General features: G+C 35.1%; 2 protein-coding genes across 2 annotated transcripts; both read left to right on the top strand.

Moving 5' to 3' along the window:
- Nucleotides 1-196: 196 nt before the first annotated feature.
- Nucleotides 197-3,740, top strand: LOC120330780 (ATP-binding cassette sub-family F member 3-like). Its single transcript, XM_039397694.2, has one exon. The coding sequence runs from the start codon at nucleotides 243-245 to the stop codon at nucleotides 2,388-2,390; it is 2,148 nt and encodes a 715-aa protein (XP_039253628.2). The 5' UTR covers nucleotides 197-242; the 3' UTR covers nucleotides 2,391-3,740.
- Nucleotides 3,372-23,707, top strand: LOC120330779 (peroxisomal ATPase PEX6-like). The gene is made up of 23 exons (XM_078113507.1): nucleotides 3,372-3,510; nucleotides 3,744-3,913; nucleotides 4,691-4,854; nucleotides 5,710-5,871; nucleotides 6,433-6,635; nucleotides 7,114-7,241; nucleotides 7,581-7,710; nucleotides 9,139-9,192; nucleotides 9,411-9,587; nucleotides 10,267-10,432; nucleotides 11,319-11,361; nucleotides 11,929-12,031; nucleotides 12,870-12,997; nucleotides 13,363-13,538; nucleotides 13,977-14,188; nucleotides 14,565-14,678; nucleotides 19,843-19,919; nucleotides 20,311-20,446; nucleotides 21,167-21,380; nucleotides 21,913-22,075; nucleotides 22,283-22,408; nucleotides 22,847-22,943; nucleotides 23,262-23,707. The coding sequence occupies exons 2-23, from the start codon at nucleotides 3,801-3,803 to the stop codon at nucleotides 23,532-23,534; spliced, it is 3,159 nt and encodes a 1,052-aa protein (XP_077969633.1). The 5' UTR covers nucleotides 3,372-3,510; nucleotides 3,744-3,800; the 3' UTR covers nucleotides 23,535-23,707.
- The last annotated feature ends 3,780 nt before the right edge of the window (nucleotides 23,708-27,487 follow it).

Below are 27,487 nucleotides of genomic sequence, written 5' to 3'. Positions count from 1 at the left end.
TTTTTTTGCAATGTTCATCAAAGATCAAACCAGATTCATCAGTCCATTAGGTACAGTCAGTCAGTGCTTTCATCATATAAAACTAAAGACTGAAAGATATATTTCTATGATGCTAACCTACACTTAACGGTATATACCATACTGATATAATATAATGAAGTAATATAGACTATACAGCTATTTAATCCTATAACCCTTGATTTGTTATTTTTCTCAGTTTTGTAATAATTGCCATATTGACCATGGCAGCACAAATGAAAATAATAAACAAGGCATTCCAAATTGATGATAAAGATATTCTGGATTATATTGAAAGTGTCTTAGAAAATGGTGCATCAGATTTCGATTCAAGTGACGACGTCTTCGAAGCTGTAGGTGAAATTTTGAGAGAATCGTGTATCGGTGCTAATGGTGATATCGACCAGAAAGTTTTAAATGTGTGTGAGCAGATTTACTCAACACTTTCCATTAATGATGATGAAGTTACAAATGGAGTCATTCGTCTCGATGCCCCCGTGCATTTGGCATCGATGGCAGAAGCAAACTTGGAAGATCAAAATTCTGCTAGTATTTGGTTGGCCAGACCTGACAATAAATCATTTGTAGACTTGAAAAAATTAGAGAAAGCTGAATCTAAAATTAAGCAAAAGCAAGACAAGAAATCTGAAAAAGCATCAATCGAAAAGTCCTCTTCAAGTAATCAATTGAATGAAGCAACTACGAGTCAATTAAGAAGTCGAAGGGAAAATAAAAGCGAGGTTGCAGGGACAAATAAAGTTGTCGATTTACACATTGAGAATTTTGATATTGCATTCGGAGCAAAAGTTTTACTGGAAAATGCGGATCTTCATGTTGCCGCTGGAAGAAGGTATGGACTGGTTGGCAGAAACGGAGTTGGCAAAACTACTCTTTTGAAAATGATGTCCACAAGAAATTTACATTTCCCATCTCATTTCTCTGTTCTTCATGTTGAACAAGAAGTGGTTGGCGATGACACCAATGCTATTCAAAGCGTATTAGAATCTGATACGGTTCGTGAAAGTTTACTTAAAGAAGAAAAGGAAATTCATTCAAAACTTGATTTACATCCAAGTGATGCTGCTCAATTGAACACAAGATTATCTGAAATATGGGCAAAATTATCTGAAATCGAGGCGGACAAAGCACCAATGCGAGCAGCTGTAATTTTAACTGGTTTGGGTTTCACAACCGATATGCAAAAAATGACAACTAAGGAGTTTTCTGGGGGGTGGAGAATGAGACTCGCCCTTGCTCGTGCACTTTTTGCTAAACCCGACTTGTTACTCCTTGATGAACCTACGAACATGTTGGACATTAGAGCCATTATGTGGCTAGAAGATTACTTACAAACTTGGCAATCAACTGTTATTGTTGTTTCTCACGACAGAAGTTTCCTAAATAGTGTCGCTACTGATATTTTGCACATGTACAATAAAAAATTAACAGTTTTTCGTGGCAATTTCGAACAGTTTATTGTAACCAAAGACGAAAAAATGAAAAATCTACAAAAAGAATATGATGCACAAAAACAATATCGGGATCATATTCAAATATTCATTGATAGATTCCGTTACAATGCAAATCGTGCTTCTCAAGTCCAAAGTAAATTGAAACTTCTTGAAAAACTACCGAAACTTGAGCCAATCGAAAAAGAAACTGACGCAGTTATGCGATTCCATGAATTAGATGAACGAGTAAATGGAACTATGATTCGATTGGACGAAGTTTCTTTTCATTATGTACCTGAGAAGGAAGTGTTTTCTGGTGTTGATATTTCTGCAAGTATTGACAGCAGAATTTGTATTGTAGGAGAGAATGGCTCTGGTAAATCAACACTCTTAAAACTGCTTATCGAAGAAAATGAACCAAAAAAGGGATTGAGGCATTCACACAGAAGTTTACGATTGGGGTATTTTAGTCAGCACCATGTGGATATGCTTGAAATGGATCTTAATTCCGTCGAACTGATGGAATCTAGATTTCCTGGTAAGAATATTGAAGAATACAGAGGACAACTCGGACGGTATGGCATCACTGGAGATCTTGCCTTACGTTCTGTACAAAGTTTATCAGGAGGACAGAAGAGCAGACTTGCTTTTGCGATTATGACAATGACAAGACCAAACTTTTTCATTCTTGACGAACCGACAAATCATTTAGACATGGAAACTATCGAGGCACTTGGAAAAGCACTTAATAAATTTAAAGGCGGTGTAATTCTCGTATCTCACGATGAACGATTGATTAGTATAGTTTGTAAAGAATTATGGTTATGCGGTGATAAACGTGTCACTTGTATAAAAGGTGGCTTTGAAGAATATAAAGAAATGCTTGAAAAAGAGTTTAAAAGATTAGGAATCAAACAATAATGTGATATACGTGAAAGGGCATACACCATAGTAGGAAATATCATCACTTATAAAATATTATTTGTGCAATTTCCTGATCATAGTTTTGATGAACTGTGATATTTGAACTAACCACAGGTCATATTAGATCAATGCTAACGGATTAAAATGTGCTATAACCTATAAGGACATGCAGCAGAAATCTACCACCTGAAAATAATGTAAATATGGTGTAGGGTGTGTAACGCAAATGAGAAATGTATTCAATGTTCCCAAAAACATGATTGTGTCAACCATTATGAGTTTTTCAAGCATAGTCATATTCTGTATAGGTCCATTTTTGGGTCTTCTGGCAATGCATTTACCGTAGCTAATTTCTGAAATGCTACTATTTGCAAAATTATTGATTTGTATATTATTACATAAAATGCTATGGCAACCTTGTCATAGAAACCCAGTCTTGTCATCCTTCATTATAAAAGTATCTGTAATTGTGGTGCGCTATGTAATTCGAATGCAAAGTTTTGCTGCTTAGCTTTTTTTGACAATAAAAATACTTGGATTTGAACCAATTTGGAATGTTTTTCAATAATTATATATCAGTTTGGATTGCTGTTATTTGCAATACATGTTTGATCCTACATAGTACATTCTGTTCTGTATCTACAGAGGATTTGTATGCTTTCTTGTTTTTTCAAATCTATGAATGTAACATTGTAATGATGTATTATTGCTTTAAAGTTATGCTGTACTATTTATTTCAATTAGAGTAGACAAATTAGGGTATTGTATTCAAATGAATAATATATTACAAATTATTTATCATGTGATGGCTCTCTTTTATTGTGACCCCTTGTATTACAACTGCATATTTGAACTTGTAATTTATGAAAAAAGAGTCCTAAATTTACATTCATTGTTATGGTGTTACAAATATTGAATTTATTGTTTCTCATTGATCCCAATTATCCGTACCTACCCATAGCAAGTTTTATCGGATGCCGGGGCTTCTAGCTCCGTATCAGCAACAAAATTTGTGGAACAGTTTTCGACACCTGAAATCAAGACTGCCACAGTGATAATAATATGCTCCAACTATTTGAATTACATACTTTGCTTCCATGCCTTCGCTGCTAATTAAGTGAGCCAATTATATATTTGAATCATGTGACTAATTATATCCAATCAAATGCCAGTAGTTAAGTGAAACTTTGTTTTATTTTAGTTAGGTGCCATAATATATTAAAATTTTCCATTTCGCAGCTAACATTACATGTGTGCCTTTTTTGCTGAACTATTGTTTGGTATGTTGTCTGCATATATGACCTCTTCCTTTGAAATAAAATCTATCTGATTATGAATTGTACTTTTCAGATGTGGGGATATAAAATTTAGCATTCAACTTAAGGGCACCTAAGTGTTTGAGACGGTATGGATTATTTATCGTGTTGTTTTGTCGAGAAAGATTCGCTTTACAGCAGGTCAAACTTCCATCCTTTGCATCTACATTCAGACAAAGTAAAATGGATGACTGCATTTGGGAGGTATCACCTTTTTAAATAACTTCAGTATTCGAGTCAAAATAAGATAAATATATTGATGTCTGTATCGATTACCGTAACTTGTTTAATAATCAAGTGTAATAACCACAGCATAATTCTATTCAGTTTCAGTAAGAAACACTCAGGGTTCAGTCTCTTTTCACCCTGATCGAGTTTGCGTCAACTTGCTTTTAAGCATGTGTTTCAGGATTCAAAACTGTAGGGAGTGATCAAGGTTTAAAAAGATTTGTTTAACATGCCCATAGTTTCTCTCAGAAAAAACAGCCGCTCGAACCCATAAACATTCGCGGATACTATTTTTTTGGGACTGGAAATTTTCTGGTCCACGTTGTGGTAGTAACACTGATTGAGATCACCACACACCACTATACTAATAAGGAGCAAAGATGTTTATTAATGCCAACTTAGTTAGAACAATTTGCTACAGATAATAATTATCATGAGAAAAATGGGTTGCGATTTGCAATTTTAATATAATGATTTAATACGAAATTCAAGAATCTTTTTCAATTTGGAAGAAAGTTTACTAATCCAAGCCTTTCACACACCTTTCTTGTTTCATGATTTACTTCTAAGAGTTCATTCTGCTGTCTGCTTAATCAATTATGTTCACTGAATGTCGGTTTAGGAACTTTGAACATGACAGAGCATAATCTCTCAATTTCTGGGAAGTATCAGAAATTTTCTTTCATATGTATTACTAGTCATTAGGGAGTAGTTACCATATCTTATACCAACTGTTTTTCAACACATTCAAAGGTCCGATTCCTCCAGCTTAATTGTGTCATTGTGCCCGAAGCGAAATGCTCATCATTCTTATCAAGACAAGTTATTTGTTGTTTTACACCTGGATCACCACCCGGAAATATACCCAAGTCCATCTGTTGAAATTGATGAGAATGTGAGAAAACAAGAAGAGATTGGTAAGTTTATTACACAGTGTCTGCAATCTTTTCACTCAAACTTCTGGAAGCATTTTGTTATCGATATACAAGGAAACTAATTTTATAAACACCTCAATCATTTATCTTGATAGGAGAGAAAATAAGGCCTTCACAGTTAACAAGCAAACAATGTTTGGTATTGTTGCAGCAGTTGACATTGCATTGCTTTTCACTTTGTGTAAGGTTAGCTTCAACTTTGTTCTAACTTTATTTTCGTGTATCATGTAACTCTATAAACTGGTCAACTATTGGAAAACTCCACCCAGAGTCTTATCTTTGTGAATAATTATGAATATCCTCACCCCGTCCTATTTCCAATAATATCTCATAGGTCATGTTGTTGTTCTAAGATTAGATCTTTCAAAATTATCCTAAGTGATATAACAAGGTCCTGCTGCACACTAACACAAATATATTTCTGTGACGATTCGTCTGACCAAGGTCAGACTTCTTAAGACATACATAGTTCAACTGTTGAACTATATTTGTCTGAAGAAGTCTGACCCGTCAGACGAAACGTTACAGAAATATATTTATGTCTGAAGAAGTCTGACCTAGGTCAGACGAAACGTTACAGAAAAACATTTGTGTTAGTGTGCAGCAAGACTCTTGAATCACTTAGGATAGTTATCTTTACTCTTGCTGCAGCATCCTTGCATTATATGCATACGGATCCGCCAACACAAAAGCATAGAAGAAGGATAAGTAGTTAGTCTCGCAGAAACCAAATCATTAGCAATAGTTTCAAAATTAACTTTGCTTTTTTACAGTTCCTTGCTTTCGACTTACTTTTATACTACACAGTCAATATTTAATAACATCTTTTTTTTCTAGTATTAATATCATCAGGAGAATTTCATCAATATTATGGAATTTCGAAAGAATCTACAGAATTATGTATTGCACAAATACCAGTATTTCCTTTGTCGCGAGTTATAATCTCTGCGAGAAATGAAAATACTTTCAACTGGGCAAATGATAAGGGCTTTGAAAGGGGTAAGTTGTATTTGAAGGTGCCCTCACATTTATTCGTGACAGTTACTGTTAAATAAAACTTATTTACCTTGACTGCTGTGGTGCTCTCATTCATTTATTCACCATGATAGTATTGCATTGTTTCAACAATTCTTATGTTGGTATATGTAAACTTGCTAATATTGAAATGAGGTTCTTCAATCTGTCAATTCACTAACATTCTCCTCTGTAATTCTTTATAGTGTCAGTAGCTCTTGACACTTCAGTGGTTGCCTACAGATCACCTCCTCTGTATCTGAGTGAGTGTGCTTGACCCTGTATCAAGTGAGATCATAGAAAGAAACTGGATTCGGATTCCAAATTTTCGGATTTCAAACTGCTTCGCGTCAGAATCTGAATATTGTATTTGTCTGAATCTCATACTTTCAATGGTGATAATAGGAGTCAATTATTGGTACAGAAACTGAAAGAACATTCAAGTTCATTAAACAAGGCTTGAACACATCAAAATTTTTATTATTGCAACACATTGCAACTCTATCACAACGGGGGAATAGTGTCAGACTAATATTTTTTTCACAGGATTGATGATTTCTGGAACACATCATAAAAGTCTCCTTGCAAGACGTGGAGATCAGTTTCTTGCATCACCACAGAAAACATTCGGGGATGATGAATCAGTTACGCTACTTCATTTTCAAAACCTGGTCACTCTAGAATGCTACCCGGTCAAACAAGGATATATTCATGCTGGCACTGAAGTTATCATTTCAGAAGGTTACCAGGTAAATTCATTTTTCATACATCGCTCAATTGCGCCTTTCGCTCCAAATAATGCCTCATATATGTCAATGATATCTAACTACATATAGGGAGTTACTATTATTTTGATGGACTGGAGGATTCAGATTAAGATTCAGCATTGCCTTCCAAATTTATTAAACCCTAGATGAGGTGGGACATGGGATTTGAACCAGAGATGTGTAATCGGTACTCCCGTAGTATGTGTACCAGGATAGGCCATAGTTATATCCCGATTTCCCTTATTTTAGTTTTATTACGAGTTCGTGGACTGTCTGTGTTGTTAGTGTTAGGCTTCAGTCACTTTACACAACTTGATTTAAAGTAGGCGAACAAAATTAGTTACCTCCATATTGGTACATATACTTCTGGAGCGCCGTGTAATCTGCAGTGCTTACTCTGTCAAGTCTCTCTCTCTAATTTATTTTATAACTCAAATGGTGCTATTTTATTTATTTTAAGGATAAAATGATTGAAATCAACACTACAAAATCAAAGGGTGGATTGAGATTGATGTTGGCAACAGAACAACATTTACAAGGAATATCTTCAACTAAAAAGTTTGATCAACAATGTGAGGTTCTGTGCAGGTTTGTGATCCAAGCAATGATAAAAACTTGATTATAGTGGGTAATATTGTTATGCTGGCTTTAAATGAGACTTTCATAAGTGGCACGACATTGGTTGCCCTTTCATGGCTAAGGTATGGAATTCATTTTTTTGTATTTTATTGTGCTTGTTTCCCTAAATGGAAAATAAAAAAAACAATTGATTGATTACTCTGTGGTCTATATAAGTTTATTGTATATATTCCATGAGAGAGGAATACAGGTGAGACAGCCTAATTTTATGTTATTTTATGTTTATGTTGTGTGTTCTAGAACCTCAATATGTTAGATAAATAGATGTGTTGTTATTATATATTTCAGGGAAGAAACTGCACAAGATTTAAATATAGAAGATGGTGATTTTATTGTTCTTAACATTTCGTTTCCACAACAAAAAAGAGAAGTGGAGAATGATTTTTTAACTCTTAACATTGATGATGAAAACTCACAGGTTTACTTACTTCTTACTGCTGTTACTATATTATTTATTCAATATATTAAGTTTTGTTCAGAGAGAGAGAGAGATTTATTATTTTGTTGAAAACAAAAAACAAACAGTCATCGATACGAAAAAAATACATAACTCAAATAAAATTGCTTTGGTATTGACAAGAGGGAACGATACGACCATGAGGTCATCGAGGTCAACTCCCACAAACAAGGCTCCTAGAAAAAGGGGGTTTTGTTTTGAAAGGAACAGAATCTTTACAGTTAGTCATAATAAATGGCCCACGCAACGTATCACACCATGATTAAATTTATGATTTCTAGTTCTAAACCAGGGGTGTGCAACCTTTTTCGCAGGCGGGCCAAATATCAATAACTGAGTGAAACCGCGGGCCACACCGTCATTTAACATGGGCTTTCTATTAGTTGCAGGCACAAAATAGCTCATTTTAGAAATAAATATATTACCGAAAAGTGCCATATTTGAAGCCATTACTCTTTTAAAATGTGGAAAGTTTTCTTGGTGTTTTCGGTAAGATTCATTTCCAGATAATTTTCTGTCAAATCTTATTCAGTTGATAGGCTAGAACCAAAACTCATTTAGCCTTTCTATCTATAGAATATTAATTTTATTTAAACTGCTTTTCAGTTGCCTAATCTTCAATTGCCCGTTCTTACAAATTCATTAGCGTCTGCTCCGCATTTCCTTGAATTGTTTGCTGCTCAGCAAAGGACAGATTTGTGAATTGCGTTGTTCGCCTCGCTGTCAGGGCGCTGTAGCGTCACAGGCATAGATAATAAATTGAATTTGGATATAAGCTTTGCAACGAAAGAGGAACTGGATCCAACTAAATTTCAAAACTAGTTTAGCTGGCCGCGCACCATTCAAAAGTGACACTTCTCCGCGGGCCGCACAATTTCCTCTTGCGGGCCGCACTTTGCACACCCCTGTTCTAAATCATGAAACAAACAAAAAAGGAGAGAACTCACACTTTCCTTAACATCTCGAAAGTAATTTCGTACCATATTTCAACAATAATGTTCTTACAAAATTATATGATATATCTTCATACTTACAAGGGACAGATTGATGATTAGTTTTCTGATAAAGTTATTGCAAATAGCAAATTGAAAGATTTTGCAGTACGGAGTATTACATTGATAGCAGTATAGAAAATATTAGTCAGGTTTAGGTTTTTTGTTGATATGCATGACATTAGGAAATATTGATGTTTCAGGCCTTTGAGTACTGTTCACTTCATATTAATATTGTCAAAATGGTCGACCCAAGTTTAGATATATTTTTATTTCTAACTAGATATGCTATGGCGTGCAATTTGTACTGTGTGAGAAATAACAGTTGACATATTGTGTTATTTATTACCAAATTCGTTACATGATATCCATTATCAGATATGAATCTTTTTTTCAGGACGAGGGAGAATATTTTTCTATAGATATGCCTCGTGGCAATAAAGAACAACAGGTAGTTGTTTGCTTCAAAACTTACTGTTTCTACGAATCTGAATAGCTTTACCTAGTTATTTATTATGGAGGAACTTTACAACCATTTCTCATGAATTGACTTTGTGTTAATCAATGTTACAGCTATGTGTTTATATCCAATAGTGGTAATAGTGGTAATAGATTGAACCTAGGAAGAGGAGATGCAGCTTTAATGTTGCCATTTTCTTGTTTTTGAAGGTTACTCAAAATGAGCATGCCATTTGTCGTCTACGTGTTTGTCAGAACCATCCTGCGAATATATTTTCTTCAAAAGATGTCATAGATTTGAAACAGGACGCATTATATTTGAGTTCCCTGCTTTGGTTCAATATGACATCTTTCCGTGGCAAGAATTTGGATAAGGCAACAGTAGAGGTGGGCAGTGTATTTTTGAATGTCATTTTTATAATAAAAAGTGAGAGTGATATAATTATTGTTCCTCTGTTAAATTATAGAATAGGATTTACATATTTATTCCGGGTGGAGGGGGAGAGGAAAGCCGATGATTCGGCTCAATCATATGGCGAACCACGGCCTCTCGTCCGGTTACCAGTCCATATCGAGTATGGGATTAGTTAGCCAGTTATTTGTTTCAGATGCATGGACTTGATTGTGGACTAAGCCGTAACTGACCAGCGGTTACATGAACCAACCTACTGGGGCGAGGAGTCCAGCAACCCTCTCAAACATAATTTTCACAGCATGGGATTCGAACCCACGCAGGGTATTCAGAAGTGAGGTGCGAGCGTACTCCTAACTGTCAGCACCCTGCGCCATATTAATTATTATCAGATATAGGAATGAACTGCATAAATTGGTTGATAACCCTTTTTCACAAAAAGTATTTATTTTTTATTACCAAATTATTCTGTTCAGTCTTAATAAAACATTCTTTTCCCCAGTGTAGTGAATGTATGATTTCATGGCATTTTTATTTTATATTCAATTTACAAATTAGTTGGAAATCTCAAAGCTTTACACAAACATTATTCTTGACCTGCTTATTCAAAAAAAAATTATTTGTTTGATTCGATATTAGTATACTGTTTCACAGATCAAACCTTTAGTCAACGATCCTCCATTTGCAAAAGAAATTCATCTTTCATTGATTCTATCGCCAACATATTCTCCTGGAGCTCAATTTGACAACACTCTGGTGAAACATTTGTCATCAACGAGAATCTTAAAGCTAAATGATGTGATTTGTATAAAAACTCAAGGTAATTCTAAGTGATTCAAGAGTTCCAATCCTCAGACATACATAGTTCTACTATCAGTCACCTGCTGTCATTTAATCATGAATTTGCCGATTTTATTGAATATTCAACATACACGGTTCTACCATGATTGTTTAAATATGCATGCAACTGCTTTTCTTGTTATAGTTGAACTATGTAGGCTATGTCTGAGGAAGCTTGATTATGGTCAGATGAAACGTTACAGAAATATATTTGTGTTAGTGTGCAGCAAGACTCTTAAGTCACTTAGGATTGTTATCTCTACTCTTGCTACAGCATCCTTGCAATATATGCATACGGATCGACTGGCACAAAAGCATAGAAGACGGATAAGTAGTTAGTCTCGCAGAAACCAAATCATTGGTGTTAATTTTAGTGTTTCAAATTTTTATATTAAGTAATGTTAAGCAGGTATATGTGTGACCATGCTGCTATATCGTTGCTCAAGGAAGAACGGCATTACTTTTTACTTCAAGCCATAAGATGAAATTTGACAATAATCATGGTCATAGGAAACTTGAAGGTTTCTTTATGATAAGGTGAACCATGGCTTTTTGCCTAATTACTAGTGTAAGTCAAGTGTGAGAATAGTAATCCAGTTCAATTATGCATGATTGGTGAATGAAGCCCTTCTTGACCTCCGGTTCGTTTAAAGATATTATTGCTGCAAGTTGTTATGTTTCACTAATAGTCAGATGTAATCAGACAGAGGGCTGTGTTCGGCCATATTATCGAGACTATTTGTTGGCTTTCATCTCCCCTTCATTGATATGATGAGAGCAATTCTGTCACGCATTTATTCATTACCATCTTTACGCCAATTCAATTTATGTTATCATGATATTACTTTATTAAAAATTGTTTTCAGGTAATTCAGACTTCTTGTGTGAATGTACAGCCAAAGATGCAAGGTTTGATTATTTTTTTATCTCCGTGTATATCAAGTTTATTCCTTGTTCTTGCAACATTTAGAGTTTTTTACTTATTGCATTATCCCTGCCTCACCATTGTCGGCGCTCCACTGGTGTGTGTAACAATATGGAGGTAACTAATTTTGTTTGCCCATTTCACCTCGAGTTGTGTAAAGGGGCTGAAACCTATGGACAGGAACTCATAATAGAACTAAAATAGGAAAAATGGGAATAAAATTATGGCCTAACCCTAACCTGGTACACACACTACGGAAGTGCCCCATTGTCAGTACTTGGTGTTTGAATATTCATAACAGATTGACCCACAGATTGTTGTTGTTGAAGAAGTTTGCCTTTTTCTGCAATTGATGAACCAAACAGTTTAAAATTTTCAATACCAACCGAACGAGAGGCCGTGGTTCATCATATGATTAAGCTGTCTTATCTGCTGTCCTCTCCCCGGAATAAACATGTAAATCCTGTCCTATCTTTTTGACTCGTGCGTCGTGCCCATATATTTGCGCATTACTCCCTGGTCACAAGTGCTTTCATATTGTTTATTACCAGGTGCTCAGCACTATATTACAAAGTTATGAAACTTGAAGGAAAAGAGGAAAACAATTCACAAATATATTATCAAGTCAATGTCAAGAACACTGCACTGTATCAGGTATTATCAACATAGACTTGTTCATTTGATAGCTCTGCATTTGGCTTCAATTCTCGATAGTTTAAGTAGGCACAAGATAGATATACTGGGTGTCCATAAAGTCCTTTTACAATTTCAAGTTTGTTATGAAGTCAGTTCTCAATATATCTTGACCAGGTTTGTTGTTTTTTAATCAGTAGTTGTTACGGTAAGTATTTTTACTTCATTTCCTTCCAGTGAAGGTCAAAACAGTGTATGGTATCGAAAAATTGCCTTTTCAATTAAAAAAATTTATGGCTATGTAATATTGTCTTTTTCTGAATAATAAATTATCATCATTATGGGATGTAATTTATTTATATATATATATTGTAAAAACCTAATGGCATCCTCTCTGCAAGCTTATTGGTGTGTCTGCTTGAGGAATAATCTTTTGCAGACAGAATGTTCAAGAAAGGATAATAATTAATCGAAATTATTTTGGGGAAATAGAAGAAAACAAGATGGCTAAATTATATAATGAACAATGGTTATGCAAAAGTCCTGACCCTGAGTTGTACTAACCCCATCACTTTAAAGTTAGGGATGAACCAAGCCATATTAAACATTCAAAGTAGTTAGAATTGAATGGGATTTAACTATCTTCGCATGGGATTCAAACCTGCGAACCTACTTGGAGTTTTAAGAGGTACGATTGCGAGCGCATTCCTACTGCTTAGCATGATGCGCCCCACCGCCTTTTGTTGCCATTTGACAACATGCCATGCATTTCTTAATCCCAGATATACCATTTCCCACCTGGTTTATGAGAATGTAGTAGATTTTTTCCAAAATGATAATGTATGCTTATTGCCTTTAGGATGGAACCACGAACAGTTTTGTTCCGAGATTAATGGCTGAATCAATAAATGCAGACTATCCATTGGGATTATCAAATTATGTTGAAACATTGAAAGATATCTTGTCACCGTACATTGCGCAAGAAATGTGAGTCTTGGTTATTTATTTATTCGAAATATCTGTTGTTGCCATGGTTACATTGCTTGTCAGTGATTGATGTTGTTTTTTCAACCGAGCGAAGCCATAACAGAAACTAGAGTTACTGAAATGCTTTTATTCGTCATTTTTATTATTATGTGATGCTTAGGGTAAGTTTTTAACAATAGACAAATTTAGTGTCACTGTCAGGCATTTCAATGCTGTTACGACTCTCTCTTCACCCTGAAATATCATTTTATATTTTATTCTACATTATGCATGTATTATGTATGAAAGCATAATACCGCTAAATGAAAGTGAAACTAACTATTTACACTTATTATTGCAATTGTTAAAATTGCTTTTCTTTTTAGGGACAGTTCGGTTGCCACTGTTCTCTTGTCAGGAGGGCCAGGCAGTGGTAAATGGAGTGTTGTGTCCACTGTTGCTCAATTACTCAATATACATGTGATGAAGATAAGTTGTCATGACCTAATGTCAGATTCGAGTGGAGCTACAGACGCAAAAATTAACACGGCAATACAGAGAGGTGGATTCTTTTTTTGTTTCAGAAGTTACAAATTCCAAACAAAGTTTATACTAGTAGCATTTTGAACATGAGCATGCCCATAAAGATGAGAGTCTTTACTTTATTCTTCACTCTTTGCTAATGATGTTGGGACGGCAAGTTTGTCTACAATTCCTAAATGATAGTCATTGACTCATTAATATGTTACATGTAGGGAACATGCCATATTCTATTTTTTTATAATGTCAAAATTTAATTTGAGTCTATTTATTGTTTCATTAAAATTTCAAATGCAACAATACATTTTTAAACGAAAATATTATGAATTATTTCCAAAAACATTATATCTGTTACTTTATCGAAAAGCACCGGTTCTGAATGTATTCGAAAATTTTATTCGTTCCATGGCAAATGACAATTTAAACATTTCTGTTAAACTTTTCGATATATTTATTTCAGCTGTTTTATACTCTCCTTGCATAATTGTCTTAAATTCTATCGAGTGTATTGGAAGGGATACTGAGACAGGTCAAGCTGATCACAGAGTGTGTTCAGGTCTACAAAATGCAATTGAAAGCTTGAAATCAGACGACTTAGCTGTTGCTGTTGTTGCAATAACATCAAATGTGAAAGGAATGGTTCCAAAAATTAGATCCTTGTTTCTTCACCAAGTAAGACTACGTTTGTATATTGCGACTCATAAATAATGTCGTATTTGAATTACCGCCTTGTTACCACATTTCAACACTTCAGTTGTCAAATTTTGTTACCCCCGTTATTGCTTCTTTAATCAGTTACAAAATTAGCTAAGTCAGTTCTAAGTCATTTTAATAAGTGAACGAATATCTCGTGGCAATTCCTGTGGTGCACTTGGAGAACATAATTGGAATAGACAATCTACACAGTTGAAGGGGCTAATTATTAATTTTGAATTATTTCAAGATGAAAACGAGAGACCAATGATTTGAGAACCCCTGCTTTACACTAACAACAATTTTATTTGAGCTATTAGATTTTTTATCTCTACAAGATTATTGTAATTTACAGGTTGAAATAAATTCATTGTCTGAAAAAGAGAGGAGAGCAACATTACAGCAACTTATTACCATGACGCCATCTGGAAAAGACATCGATATTCAATGGATTGCGAAGCATACAGTAGTATGATATATTTTATACTTTGAAATAAATAAATAAAATTTATAGGATTACTTTCATTTTTTAGCCTTGACATCAGTGTTCACTATTAGCGCACTTTTTTGCGAAAATTGCGAAGCACTTTCGCAACTTTTTTTAGGGACTGCGAAATAGCACTTTTTTCCGATTTTGAAGAGAAATAGCACTTTTTTCCGATTTTGAAGAGAAATAGCACTTTTTTTCTGATTCCGAATGGAATAAAAATTCAAAGTTAACAAATATTTTCGAGTATTAAGTTGACAAATAAGTAACATACTAGTACTTTTATAACTCAATTCTGCATATCATAACGATATTTACCGGAATTCTAACCATTGAGATGCAGACATAGGAGATAAAGCTTTTGCATAAACGGCAAAATTCTTGTTTATAATATGATTATTATACAAGCACACCGATTCCGCTTCTCCCGCAAAAAACGCTTCCGTGATTGAAACCAGATGTTGGAATAATACGCAGTGCGTTTCTTTGAACGAGAGTGGTCATGTGACTATCAATGATATCGATGAATTCAAAATGACTATGAAAGTGTTAGGTGTTATGGTCACTTTGGATGAATTGTGACCAAACTGCACAATTTTCAAATCAGACGAAACTTTTAGCAGCATGTCACAGATTTGCAAAATCACCAAATTCACAAAATAACATTAAGTGCCATTTTATTGTAATCACAATGTTGAAAGGACGTGGCATTTTCCGGAACTTTGCGATATTTACACAACTATTTCTCATTGATATGCGAGGTTGGGTGGGCAAAATTCAATATTTTTTTGAATCGAATATTTTTAAGGAGTACCGAATAAACGTGGTGTAAACATTAAAAAATCGGCAACAAAGCCTTTTTACTGGTTAATTACGTTGTAATCGCTAATTGTTCTTGTCACCGATCGTTTTGGCGGCGATATCCAGGTTTTGGGTAATCTATATTCCCGCCCTCTCTTTTTTACAAATATGAATTCTTGTGGGTCGGCGGACATCGAAGTTTTATATTTCGGGTTTACCCGTTCGTTCACATCGGCAACAGCTGTTGACATTGAGGACTCAAATTAACATTTGCGTTGGCTTTAATATTACCTATCAAGATTTGTAAATTTACCGTCCTAATTTTATGCGAATGGTAATATTATTGTCCATACCGTGATGCAGATATTTATTAAGACGATAATTAACTTTCTCATGTATTTCTATGGTGATAAACTTCGCAAGTCTGAAATTGTGCCAATCCTGAATATTGATTTAAAATAGTGATTGAATAATTCGGCATTTCTGCGTGGTCATAAGACGAGATGACGTTAATGAACAGCACTTTTTTTACAGGATATTTTACGAATGCGACTTAATGCTAAAAAGATTGGGCTCGAGTGCTTTTTTTTTTGAGTGCTCGAGTGCCTAATAGAGGTCAGGCGCTAGTTGTAACTAATTCCCTCAAGTTTCAACGTGTTTTCAACAAAACAATACCCCGGCGATAATTATAGCTAAAATGTTACCGAGCAATTCACAATTTTATTTATGGAATTTGCAAATTCACCAGTTTCTTGACGATTTTGATATTGTCACGCCCTAATTATTAGTGCAAAAATACTCCCCTTTTTCCGCGGCGGTTTGAGGGTTCTTTGTTCCATTCTTCAGAAAGTTCTGACACGGGGGAGATAGAATACTGAATCCGGAGGGTTGAATCCCTGTCCACTTACTGGTGATTTTCCGTTTTGAAATGCGTGAAACATTCTCTATTTTAAATTAAATGACGTTTCGCGGACGAGTTCTCCCCGTTCCAGCGTTCCAGACGTTAGTTAGACGATAGATAAAACATTAGATTAATAATTTTCGTGACTCTCCGTTTTCGAAAATACAAAGTTATATCGCAAAAAATGCGTTATGATACATTTGGAATGAAACATTATTTACGGTTAATTCAGATCATATTTTACTCTTCATTCAAAATACAGTTGTATCTCGAAAAATGTGTTTTGTTACATTTAAAATAAAACCTTTTTGCGATTAATTTAGATCAAATTTTACCTTTCACGGCAACCCGTTTCCGAAAATACAAAGTTATATCACAAAAAAATGCGTTTTGTTACATTTATTTTGCATTTCCAATAAAATACATATTTTCCCTAATTAAGGTCGTCGATGAATCTGTTCCTGTCGTTCAAGCTCGACACACGTTTGGACGAGTGTGGGGCGGTTTTTTGGTCGACGATAAATTAAAAAGTTGCCACACGTTATTTGTATAACGATAATAACTGAAAATTAAGATTTTATAATAGAAGTGAATTTGTCTCAAGATGGTATTTTACGATTCCTGCCCACAGAAAATAAACACGCTGACAGGCTTGGTTATGATTGATATTCGTTTAATTTATTTTACACTATCAATAAACGCGCCACACCAATTGCGACCATATAAATTGCAGTCGCATCGGTATGGACTGTATGTTTTTGGCGCTCTCACATTAATAATAATTTTCAACAAAACAATACCCCGACGGTCATTAAAGCTGAATTCGTTACCGAATAATTCACAATTTTATTTACGAAATTTGCAATTTCAAGATCTCACTTGACGATTTTGATGATGTCATGCCCTAATTATTACTGCTTAAATGCCTCAAAATACAACAAATGTAATCATTTTCGACGATAACAGGCGCAACAATTCGTAAACGAGCCGTTATAACGAAACTCGCGATTGATTTTACCTCTCTCTTGTTTACAATTTTAACATCCCGCCGGCCATGTATGGTCGAATAAAATGTTCACATATTCGAAACATGACTTGGCCACGGATGGAAGGGATCACTAAAGAGCTAATAGAAAGTACATACGCGAGGGTATGATATTAATATCGAGAATATTTGTGAGCATATCACAGGGCGGAAATATTTTGCACCCGGCTGTTTGTTGGCAGAACAACGATACGCTAAAGTTAATTGATCGAATACAGGGAAGTATTTATTTATCATATACTTGCGAACATCGAGGTTTTGGCGGAATTGTACGATCATGTTGTCTTTCTTAAATAATAACTTTTTCAATAAATGTTCATTTTTCTTTTGCGTCTTTATTATATGTCGGGTTTTCATTTATTTTAAATTCGAAATTGTCCGAAATACTCCAACAGGTGTATAAGTACAATAATAATAGTACTTACCAGGAAAGTTTAATAAACACGATGTGTAAAGGGCGTCGTAACTCCCGTTTATTATAAAAAATTTTACATTCTGCTTAAAAAACAACGCACGTAACTCTCGCGACCAAATCTTTTTGTTTTGTATGGCATCGTCTTGGCGACGAATTTATTGCCGACTGAATTTTAATTGTGTTTTAGGATAAGTTATTTTCTGTTTGTTGGTTTCTAAACTTCACAAACTTGGGTAGCAATTACTATTAATGTGAGATTTGTGCATATAAACGATTGAATATCGCGACTGGATGTCCGATATCTGAGAATGCGTAATTCTTTTTCAACATTATTTTTCAGGATATCAGCGGTCATGTGGTCGAATAAAAATTATTTATCAAATGGATTGGTATTTCGAGACACTCTCAAAATTATTTGGGATCCACTATCATATCATTCGTTTATTTTTTATATTCATGTTTTTCTCAAGAATCACCCTTTATATTTAGTGTACCTTAGCAAAAGAAAACTCTTTGGTGTCATCGTTCCTATTAGTGTAATTGCAATATATGGAAACCTCGCAAGTGGCGTTGTGATGCGAATATTTGATACTAGGTCAGCAGCATTACAAAGAGTGCTATTTATGAATGCTGAAAGTACATGACATTACTAAACATTTTGCCAATATATGATGTTTTCTGCCCGATTTAAACTAACTCGCATGCAAACCAAGGCATGTCGACATATAAAAATTACTTGTCTTTGGGTAAGCTCTGAAATAGTATAATATAAATGTAAATGAGAAATTAGGTCACGCTAGCTCACGAAACGGAGGATTTTCAAAGTGATCTTGTGTAATATTTCGGAGAAAAAAGTTTGAAAGAGTAGGTCAACCTATCTCCTAAAACAGGGTAATATATAATAATCTTGCAGTAATATTTTCGGAGGGAACGTAGGTTAACCTATCTTTCAAAACAGTGGGTGGCGACTTTCAAAGTGGTTCAAAATCACAAATTAATATTTATCAGATTAGGTTTAGGGGTAAATCGAAAAGTTGAATTTCCAGCGCACCTAACCCTAATTAGTTGATTGCTATTATATTTGGGGGGGGGGGATTTATTTTGCACGGGATTTGTACAAACGATCCACCCTGTAACTAATATGGTTTCCAGCCTGCCTCGTGTCTGTTAGATGGAAGGAGTAACAAATGTGAAGTCTTTGCTGTTTACGCGAGTAAGCAACTGACACCGTGATACATTGCATGAAAGTTTTGTCAGGGCAGGTGTTAGCAGATGTCATTTCGTTGCCGATGAATTCGCTTGTTTTGATTAAACACAAATTCGCTTAAAGGGAACTGGAAAAGGCTTCTCTTTAATTCATAATATTAACCGGAGGAGCGCTTTTTCGAGTATCTATGCCGTTTTAAATGGGTTATATGGAAGGCTAGGGCACCTAACTTGTTAAAATCGGCAAAAGCACTTTCGCACTTTTTTTTTCGACTGCGAAGCACTTTCGCACTCATAATTTGCTTAGAGTTAACACTGCTTGACATAGCATTGCTCATTTTAATATTTTCAAATAAATACGGAAAAGGTTTGGATTGAGATTTGTTGGATATAATTATAATATTCTGGCCATAGGTATCCTATAACCAGGCCTATGAAGTCGAGGTTCGTTGGTTTCATTAATCAGTTTTATTGAAATTCGAACAATTAAAATCTCCATCGACCTGGAGCAATTCGGCCTGGTAAAATGGCCAGAAATTTGATGTTGTGTGGATTTTTATCTCTGCAATCATGCTATCTTGATTTTAAATGTTATGGGTCAACCCATGTACGCTCATCAATGATATATCAGTGAAGGCACACTCTGGAATGACTTCGGTACGATGTTCATATCGAAATAGTTGAACAATAAAATAATTTGTCCAATGGTTCTAAACATATTCATTAACCTACAACAGTATTCTGCAATGTTTTTATATAATACTTTGTTTTCAAACAGGGATTTACTTATGCAGAGTTATGGGAATTGCTTAGAAAAGCAAATGAAAACGCAAGAGAGAGAATTACATCTGAATGGTAGGTTAATTAACAGTATGGTAGCCAATTGAATAGGGTTAGGGTTGCTATATCGAGGGCAATTATCAAAATCAAATACTTCCAATATTTTTGAAATTTATTTGGTAATGTTTTATTTTAGAATATTAAATATTTAGAGTGAATTTTGGTCATTATTCATATTAAATTTTGTATTCTCCGAACTGTTTCATTTGTGTATATTTCCTTTGCTCATATCATACCAGAGCACTTTTGAGTGCATGAATATTTTATATTTAGGAATTGATTTGTCTTAGTTATTGCAGCAAAGTTTTAAAATTATTACATTTGTTTTTTTAATGTAATCTTTATGCTTTATATGAACGTTATATGAATGAAAAAATCACAACCTAAAAATATTGATTTCATTCAGTGCAATTGGGAGTCGTTTGAGTTGGATAGACGAAATGAGTATCTGTGCTGCAGGAATAACGACACAACATTGTGATTTTACTTGTGCACTTCAATCAATGCAGTCTCAACGTGCAGATATCATTGGTGTACCAAAGGTATTTTTAAGGCCCATTTCATTTACAACTTTAAGAATATACTTTTTACTTTTTATAGAATATGGCAGTACCTTTTATAGAATTCTTTAACAATTTACAGCCCATGGTTATAGGAATTTTGGATCAATTCTGTTCAAATAGAGTTCCCAAACCACAACCCGTGAGCCAATTACGGCCCGCCAAACTTAACTTGAATAGTTCAGCAGCATGTGTATATTCGTGACAATTCAATTATATCGGTATATTAATTATATGTGTCTCTATCGGCCCCTCGCGGTAGCTCTCTTCTCCTGGCCCGCGAATATCCTTCTGCTTCTAATTTTGGCCCCCGCTCAATCAACTTTGGGGAGTAACCACTGAGATAGAGAATCATTTACATTATGGTGGTCCCTGTGGTTTGGCTAATCTGACCATTTTTGGGGGCTCATTTTACTGATGTGGTTGTTTGGAAGTATCAAATGTGTTCGGAGTTTTGCTTTTTATGCTGATGTCGGATTCCTATTTTCAAACTGCCAACATTCGATGGCCAAAACTTGTGAATCATAGAAATAGAGGCTTGTATAAAGTTTTTGTGGAAAGGGCGATTTTCTGAATTACTTGATGTAATTTTTCTCTGGTATGAGTCTTTTAATTGACCATTTCTCTTCACCTTCAATAAATTTATTGGAAATGAAATACTTCATTGAGTTTTATTCTCAATCAAGTAAATCTGATTTGCAGATCCCAGATGTGAAGTGGGAGGACATTGGTGGACTAGAAGAAGTGAAAAATAACATCAAAGATACGATTCAACTTCCACTTCAACATCCAGAGTTAGTTGCATCAGGTCTACGACGATCTGGAATCCTGTTATACGGTCCACCTGGTACGGGGAAGACATTACTCGCCAAGGCAGTTGCTACACAATGTTCATTGAGCTTTCTAAGTGTGAAAGGTATGCGGCGGAAGACAAGAGAGCAATGCTCAAATATATGGACACTAAAGTCGGTACCAGTATGATAAGGCCTGGGAGCACAGGGTTAACTGTAAAATCAATATGGAATAAAAAGTGTTCCCCTTCAATTAAAATCTGAGAGGAAATTTGAAAACAAAATGAAATTGATGGCCTTGTAGCAATTTTATTTTATCTTTAATTACTGGAAATTTGAAATCAATCAATCCATTATTTTTTTATCCGAACGTGGCCTTATACCAGCAGTTACTGATATCTAAAGATATGTAATGAGCCGCTAATATTCGGAAGGACAGAAATCTTTTTTTTTGCATTGCGGTATTACGAGTGCTTTTGGGGGTTGTATTTGAGCCTGATATGGGTAATCTGCGCTGCTGACACAGTTAAGTCTGAGCGCTTTACCAACCAACAAGAATTTAGAAATATATTCTACAGGTGCACTTTTTGTCCTATAAAGGAACTCAGTGTTATAAAACAAAAAATAATGACTTTTTTTTCTTCTGTATCAATCCAGGACCAGAACTGATAAATATGTACGTTGGTCAAAGTGAAGAAAATGTACGAAAAGTGTTTTCAAGAGCTCGAGATGCTGCTCCCTGTGTTGTTTTCTTTGATGAATTGGATTCACTTGCTCCTAACAGAGGTCGAAGTGGTGATTCAGGCGGTGTTATGGACAGGTACCAGCTCCACATTCCTTGTTTTGAAATACCTTTCCCAAAGCTATATGTAGAAGAAAAGACTACAATGCATCTTGACATACAGTGAATTCAATCAATAGTTTATCTGAAAAATATGAGCAATCATTTTACATTTATTGCCACATATTTAATGATTGTTGAATGCGCAAGTGACCTCATGTTTCAATATTTGTTGTCATTTTACAGAGTTGTGTCTCAACTTTTAGCTGAATTGGATGGATTAGTTGAAGCCGATTCAGAGAAACAAATATTTGTTATTGGAGCATCAAATAGACCCGATTTAATTGATCCTGCTCTGCTCCGTCCTGGAAGGTAAATGGATTTTACTGTTTTGAATACCGGTACATGTTAAGTTTTAGCTTTGTGTAAATGCCCGGTACCATCAACTTTTGCCACCTTCATCTTAAACTGGATATTATAGAATTTATCTTGGGGAAAAGAAAAGCCAATAATATGGCTTAACCACATAGATTTTGACTTGTACTCAATTAATCGTCAGTGGAACTGATTCAGTAATTGCCCCGACTCTGGACTTGCATGAATCATTACTCCACGTGATGCGATCTTAAATTCAAGCCATGGCATTTATTAGACTCTCGATACAACAATTCAATACATATTTGTTTTTCTTCCGTAGTGACATTTACTTGTGTTGTATTTTACTTTAGATTCATTTTGAGTGTACTTTAAATTTAAGTTGAATAAAGCAGCCAGGCCATGTGCTTAGTTGAAATGTATTCAATGTTTCAGGTTCGATAAACTGCTTTATGTCGGAATAAATGCAAACAAAGCAGACCAATTAAAAATTCTGGAAGCACAAACAAGAAGAGCTAATCTTTCACCAGAGGTAAATTTCTTGTGAAATATGCAGCGCTGCTAACTTTAATTATATATTGTTTGAAAACCATGCAGAAAGAGGTTGGACGGTTTGTTGTTGCGTCGAACAGAGGCCAGAAAATTCTAGAACATAGCACAGATTATTCCTCTTCAACTGTGGTATACAGACAATGCATCCTTATAAATACTTGGTTATTATCTCATTTCAATTTGTTTCCAACCTGCATGAAATAGTTGATTTTCTTTACATACCTTGCTCAAGTTGCTTCTATTGTCGCATTAATCATATCTTTAAATATTTCATTTGGTGATATTTTTTGTACAATAGGTTCGTTTGGATGAAGTAATTGAAGCTTGCCCTGACAATATGACCGGTGCTGATTTCTATGCATTGACGTCTGAGGCACTAATGAACGCTATTAGAAGACGTATCAAGTTGGAAGAATCATATGAAACAGAGGAGACGGAAAAGACAATCGATCCTTTAACAGTAGAACATTTAGATTTTATGAAAGCTGTGAGGAACATAAACCCTTCCGTTTCAAAGAAAGAATTGTTGAGATTTCAAGAAATCAAAAATAGGTTTACCTCGCGTAAATGAGTCTATGAATGGATTGCTACTTGATTTTCTATATAAAGCATACAATAACAGCAATCATGATGAATATATATTCCGTGCATATATATTTTTCCGTGCATGTACGACTTCTGGGTTCAAATATTCATCTTTCAATTTTGTGCAATAATTAATAAAACTGTTTCTGATACAATAAATAGCGTTGTTTAATTGTGATTTTTATTACACGTTTGAGAATAACCAGATTTGACCGCTTCGCTTCGACTTCGGAAGTGGGTACAGAAATTGGTACTCCAGTGGTATATGTGTCAGGTTAGGGTTACGCCATAATTTCATTCAGACTTTCCATTTTAGTTCTATTACGAGTTCGGGGACTGTCTGTGTAGACAAGTGAATATAGTAGGTTACAGTCCCTCTACACAACTTGACGTGAAGTAGGCAAACAAAATTAGTAAGCTCCATATTGGTACACGTACCTCTAGAGCGCCGTTTTGTTCAACCTGGATTGCGAGCATATTCAAAAATATATAAATGGAGGAGATGCGGTGCTCCAGAAGTATGCGTACCAAGATGTCGCACAAGCTGAATCCCAACCGTTACGCACATACTATGTTCAGGTTGTGCGCATACTTCTGGAGGTCCGGAGATGCAATTCTTTTTCAAAACCTCAAGTCATATTGCTCGCTGAGATTCTCACGAAAGCTTACAAGTTGAAATTAACTTAACTGAAAAAAGTAACGAGTTTTATTTTTTTTTCAATTAATTACTTGAAGCTTTCGCGGGTAGCGTAAAGATTCGTCACCACCCGCCATTACATTTCTTTCTGCCTGAATTCTTCCCATTTGGTTTCAAGAGTATTTATATATTTTTCGGTACTCCTAAAGTATGCGCACCAAGATGTCGCACAACCCAAACCCTAACCTGGTACACAACCTGAGTTAAGGTTGTGCGCCATCTTGGTGCGCATACTTCCGAAGGTCCTATTCTTCTTTGAATTATTGTTGGTAGTGTATAAGCATGTGGGTGATCTGAGCTTAATATTTATATTATGTTTTAGGAAATTTTTTAGTGCTGTGATTGAAGTTTATATGAAGCTTTTCATGTAATAACGATCACTTGGATTAGTTAGAAAGTTGACGGAGTGAAATCTTACAGATGTTAGTTCCTTACAAAGGTGCAGGTTTTTTCGAGACAATTTGCAAATCCTATCTCACCTACTATGTTTATGTATGTTATAGGCAGTGGAGGAATTCAAATTTTTTGTCAGCCGGTTCTATCATAAAAGTCATATTTTTTAGTAAATAAACCAGGCTGAATCCCACTACTGGTTATAGGTGTAGCATATGTGGAATATGACTATGGGTTTAATGTCATTTAACACATTTATATTAATAGCATGTTGAATTCTGCGAAAATAGGTCATTTTAGCAATTACCCTGATGGTGATTTATTGTAGTAAAGGCTTTACTTCTTATGCAGAGATTTTTTTTGTATCGACCGATCTGTGACGTAATTTCCAGCCTACATTCAAGAGTTGAAAATTTAGTGTTTTTATGATTTGCATAATTACTGATTTGGATTTCAACCGTGTAACTGGTATTAAGATTTAAGTGTATTTATCAATATATCTGGCTGGATTCAATTCGATCGTGCAACTTCACTATATACGAACATTGGCGTTACAATTTACATCCATTCCCTACATGGGGATATATTATCATTTTTATCCCGGGAAAGAGAAAAGTTATAAAAATGCTGCAGCTACTTAATACACTAAGGGGACCCATTTCCATGATTAGTCAAAAACATGTATCTGGAACGACTACGCTACGCTTTACGCGGTATATAATATAGAATGTGAGATAGTGCATGCAGATCTAGGTATCCTGCTTTAAACCTCAATTGAAGTTTACTGTTTAGGCATCTTTTCTGAATTCACGCCTGTCTGTGTCTTGCGTATTGAAATGCTGTACCATAATACAAATGAAAAGGTTACATATTATATGACCACGCATGTTATAGGCTTCCGCTCGCCTGGGATAATTTCTAAAACCCCAATAAGAAATGCGAGATTCAGAAATTTTATTCTGATCTCGCCGCGTCTCTGAACCATAAGTCGATGATTTTTGTCTCCCCGACAGTCACTGCTGATCGCTACAATACGGCGGCTCGCCTTGTAGCTTGATGTACCAAACCACTGGTTAGCTACGCTTTTCCACTACCCAATCCCATGCACATGTAAACACTAAATGGTTAGCTTGTCGCATACCGCGCTTGACTGTTAATCTACAGGACGACTAGGGAATGAATTATATTCTCAATAAAATTTTCTCACTCGCATTTGATTTTGCAAAGTATTCTTCAGTTATGCAGCGCAATAGGAATAAGAATATGCACACCCAACAGCTTGCTTTTATTAGAAAATAATATTTATATCGATTTGCGGATAAAATGTATATATACAAACAAAAAGAACGGAACCAACATAACAATTTAATAATATAATACAACTTGTTACAATTTCCCCAAGATGTCTTGATGAACATTGCTTGTGAAGTTTCTTCTTCTTCAAAAAGGAGAGGTGCGGGGTGCCTCAATGCATACGTTTTCTTCGGTAGCACAATTCTGATTATCAGGTTATATATATATATATATATAGTATTGCTAGCATATAAAGTAATCTATAATTAAATCTGTAAAGAGATAGAGCAATATAGAAAAATATAGCAATTTATTCACGATATCGCCATTCAGTCTGGGAGTGCTCTGTAATAACCAATCGGGAAATGAAAAAGGACTAAGTAGTAAGTGGAGGGCTACGTCAGAAAGTTGTAATATAATTGCAAGTGTCGGTGCGCAAATAACGCCGGATATGTCCAACAAGTGAGGTCGAAATGTAAATATGAAATTATATTCACCGCTAAAGAAATAAATTTATCGATTATTTTTAAGCAGAGTGAACCCATCGGAATTAAATAATAAGGGAGACAAAGCACATTGCCACATACCTCGAGCTTCGTATTTCAACGGATTCTAACTTTTCAGCAGAAGCTTTAGGAAAGCAGATGGTTTCACCAAGCTACAACTCGGGTGGTCGTAAACAAGAATATTATGATATTAAAGAAGTGGCCTAACTAAAATGGTCAACTCGGTGAGTTATTATATGCTATTTCATCGCTTTGGGAGCCGAAATAAATTTATATATATACATATAAATATTTTGTTAAAAATGTGTGGGAAATCGTACTTGCGTCGATTTGACGATAACGTTTTTGGGGTCACGAAATTCGGAAGCCAGATACTTTAAAATGCTACAAGACTATGTCTCACGCTGCGAAAGACACGATGAGCGAATATGTGGCCTTACCTCTGGGGATGTGAATTTTTTACCGATATAAAGCTAGTTGAATGCCACCGGCAAAATGGAACTGTGGATCGTCCTGCTACATTCGTGTTTGCGTGATTGTTGCAATTTTTTTTTTTCCGTTAACATATAGCCTACATTTTTTTGTACGTTGCCCTATCCCTTCGAGTCGTTTCCCGTCATTAATTTTAAGTGGTATCTGCGACTTAGCCGCCCATTAGACTGGGACTGACGTTTTTTTTTAACAGTAATGAAGTTACGGTGAAATGCTATTTAAACGTTCAACGACTGACGCCATATAACAGTATTAAACTTGGTGAAATGCCGTAAACGTTCAACGATTGACGCTTTTTAACAGTATTCAACAACTGACTGAAGGCCAAATTATGATCAAATTGCACGATTTCTCGTGCCTACAAACATTCATTTAGATTTAATTAAGATGATACATGAGAACAACGAAAAACAAGCAGAATTTAATTTTAACCGGGCCAATATTGAGTTTCCGAGTCTTCAGATCAAAACGAACTATTTCATTAAAACCGAGGCGCCATTGAAAATTCGACTATGGAAATTTCTGCGGTATCCCCTTTCCTTTGGTGCCCCAAGCACG

The sequence above is a fragment of the Styela clava genome, chromosome 6, assembly GCF_964204865.1.
Source record: "Styela clava chromosome 6, kaStyClav1.hap1.2, whole genome shotgun sequence".
In the NCBI taxonomy this organism is placed as follows: Eukaryota; Metazoa; Chordata; class Ascidiacea; order Stolidobranchia; family Styelidae; genus Styela; species Styela clava.
Note: the sequence above shows the minus strand (reverse complement) of the source record. Positions and strands in the feature narration are given on the sequence as shown.

Bases quoted from the DNA above. Each gene is read 5' to 3' on its own strand.
- LOC120330779 (XM_078113507.1), top strand. From the start codon at position 3,801: ATGGATTATTTATCGTGTTGTTTTGTCGAGAAAGATTCGCTTTACAGC. The intron at 11,362-11,928 runs GTTTGATTATTT...GTTTATTACCAG, and splicing joins TGTACAGCCAAAGATGCAAG to GTGCTCAGCACTATATTACA. The intron at 21,381-21,912 runs GTATGCGGCGGA...GTATCAATCCAG, and splicing joins GAGCTTTCTAAGTGTGAAAG to GACCAGAACTGATAAATATG.
- LOC120330780 (XM_039397694.2), top strand. From the start codon at position 243: ATGGCAGCACAAATGAAAATAATAAACAAGGCATTCCAAATTGATGAT.